This window comes from Saccostrea cucullata, unplaced genomic scaffold (genome assembly GCF_032062105.1).
Source record: "Saccostrea cucullata isolate Sc308-1 unplaced genomic scaffold, CSIRO_AGI_Scuc_v1 ctg14102, whole genome shotgun sequence".
Classification (NCBI taxonomy): domain Eukaryota; kingdom Metazoa; phylum Mollusca; class Bivalvia; order Ostreida; family Ostreidae; genus Saccostrea; species Saccostrea cuccullata.
In genome coordinates, this window is record NW_026920030.1 from 9,803 (window position 1) to 12,175 (window position 2,373).

General features: G+C 33.9%; 1 protein-coding gene across 1 annotated transcript; it reads left to right on the top strand.

Moving 5' to 3' along the window:
- Nucleotides 1-1,427: 1,427 nt before the first annotated feature.
- LOC134241886 (uncharacterized) lies at nt 1,428-2,130 on the top strand. The gene is made up of 2 exons (XM_062723902.1): nt 1,428-1,706; nt 1,944-2,130. The coding sequence occupies exons 1-2, from the start codon at nt 1,463-1,465 to the stop codon at nt 2,030-2,032; spliced, it is 333 nt and encodes a 110-aa protein (XP_062579886.1). The 5' UTR covers nt 1,428-1,462; the 3' UTR covers nt 2,033-2,130.
- The last annotated feature ends 243 nt before the right edge of the window (nt 2,131-2,373 follow it).

The window sequence follows — 2,373 nt, forward strand, 5'->3', positions numbered from 1 at the left end:
TCCGATCACCGTTCACTTTCGGACAACATCTTACAACCAAGCTTTATGACAAACGAGATGACTTTAACTTTTCAATTGTCAACTTACCTTACTTATACAGCAGTAAACCCTCATCACCCGCATACGGGATTTTTAGCTCTCCGTTGATTCAATACGCAAGAGCATGCTCTACGTATGAACAATTTCTACAACGAGGTAAGTTATTGACAAACAAGTCGATAAAACAAGAATATCAGCAGTCTCGTTTAAGTCATCACTTCGTAAGTTCTTTGGTCGATGCAATAACCTTGTCAGCAAATACAATTTATCATTTAGTCAAATGCTGACTGAGGTTTTTCGTCCATTATTTACACACTGAATTGACGACGGATTTTACCGTTATTTCCTGTTCATGACAAGGAGCACACGATGGATGTGACCGGTCGGCAGGGGATGCTTACTCCTTCATGGCACTTGATCCCACCTCTAATGTTTTGGAGGTCCGTCTTTGCTCTGCTCCTATTTTGTTTTGTTTTATGTACTTTTGAGCTTGAAAACTGATCGTCATCTCCATATATTTCATGAATGCTCGATTTCTAAATGTCGACCCACCGACTTCTTAATCTTCTTAAACTGTTTGCCGATGGTCGTACAATGATTGAGGTTTGGTCAATAGCCCATTCAACAACTTCACTCGAAGTATCGGTAACCGACGCTAAATTATAATAACTACATGTATGCCCGACAAGAACAAAATTGGTTTCCCGATCAAAAAAGAGACCAAAATTGGGTAGAACAAAGACAGATGAACTGCCAAATGTCGTCCGAAAATCTTTTTAGCAATGTAACTTGAGCTGAGGTTGATAATACGTTACGTACATTGCTTACTTCTCCATGGTACTTAATCTCTCCTCTGTTTTTAAGAGGCGCGTGATTGCTTTGATCTTGTTTTGTATCGTTTCAATGGACTTTTGACTCGAATATTTTTTTTTTATCTCCATATTTCATTTCTGACATTTTTTTCTAAATTTAAACATAATAGTAAAAATTAATTAATTTCTTGTCTTTTTAAGATTTAAAAAAATCTGTGAATATCAGAATCACCATAAAAAGAAAAAAAAATATCTGTGTAGTATTTGTCCCCTTCTGGTGAAATCTGAGGAGACTGTAGGTTTCCATCTCGTCTGATATTAAGCTGCATTCTGCTATATGAGTATACCTTGATAAGTTACAGATCAAGTTTGTATTTTGTTCCGCATCGACCAAATTTTAATTTTAAAATCGAAAACAAGAAATGAACTCTTATTCTTCCTTCAATTTGCATTCCAGTTTTTTTGCATCTCGTGTATCTCTGCTCAATTTGATCCTTTCAGTGCTTGTCCTTTATAAATGAGTATGATCAGAATCATCTAATGTCTTTTTCTTTCTTTCTTTTGCAGGTTTGAGAATGCAAAGTTGGCGTTTGGTGCTGACTGTCTTTGTGATGTGTGATTGTGTCAATAGTTTGTTTTACACAAGTAGCACAGAAAACGATTATCCTCGAATAGGAAAGCGACAAAATAGCCTTCATACTGATGTTTGGATGACAACAGATAATAATTTTGAAGGTTCTGAGGAAATAATAGATAGCAGCAACATTCCAAATATTAAGACTCACACAGCATCAACTACGTCTTTTAGGTCTAGAAGAGTTGTTGGCTTGCTTTTTAAATTGTTAGACAGAAATGGTGAGTTTTATACAGCGTTAATAACTAGTGGAGAAATATAAATTTTGCCTTCGTTTTTTTTTCGTAAAAGGACAAATGTTCAATCTTAATCATGTTTAAGTCGAATGTTTCATGACCTTGTTATGAAGATTTTGTAACGATAACAATGAAAATTAAGTAGATCACTAGAGAGGATAAATTTCAAATCTTAATCAATTAACTTCCAGATATGTACAGAAGATTTCTTTTTTTTTTCAGGCGACGAATTCATATCAAGAACTGAGTTTAACTCAAATGCCTTCACAAATATTTTGGACGTGTTATCCAGTCAAAGGCGGAAAAAGTGACAGAAACTCTTGAAGAAAAATAAATTGCTTTCTATAATATGCATCAGCTTATCAATAAGAAAAAAGAAAATGTTATCCTATCTTGACCAAAGATGTCTTCGAAGTATCATTATACATGTTTATTCAGTGACAATATTGCAAGAAGATGAATTTTCTTGATTCCCAAATTTCTCAAAAATTCTGCTGTTTGATGCATCATTTGTAATGTATGCATTCAGTAGTTATTAGTGTTCATTATGCATTGCTAGCAAATATTAAAACCTAAAACCTGTATGTGATTGATAAAAATATGTATATTTAAATGACATGACTTCCTAAGCAATTGTGAATTATCTTTATAA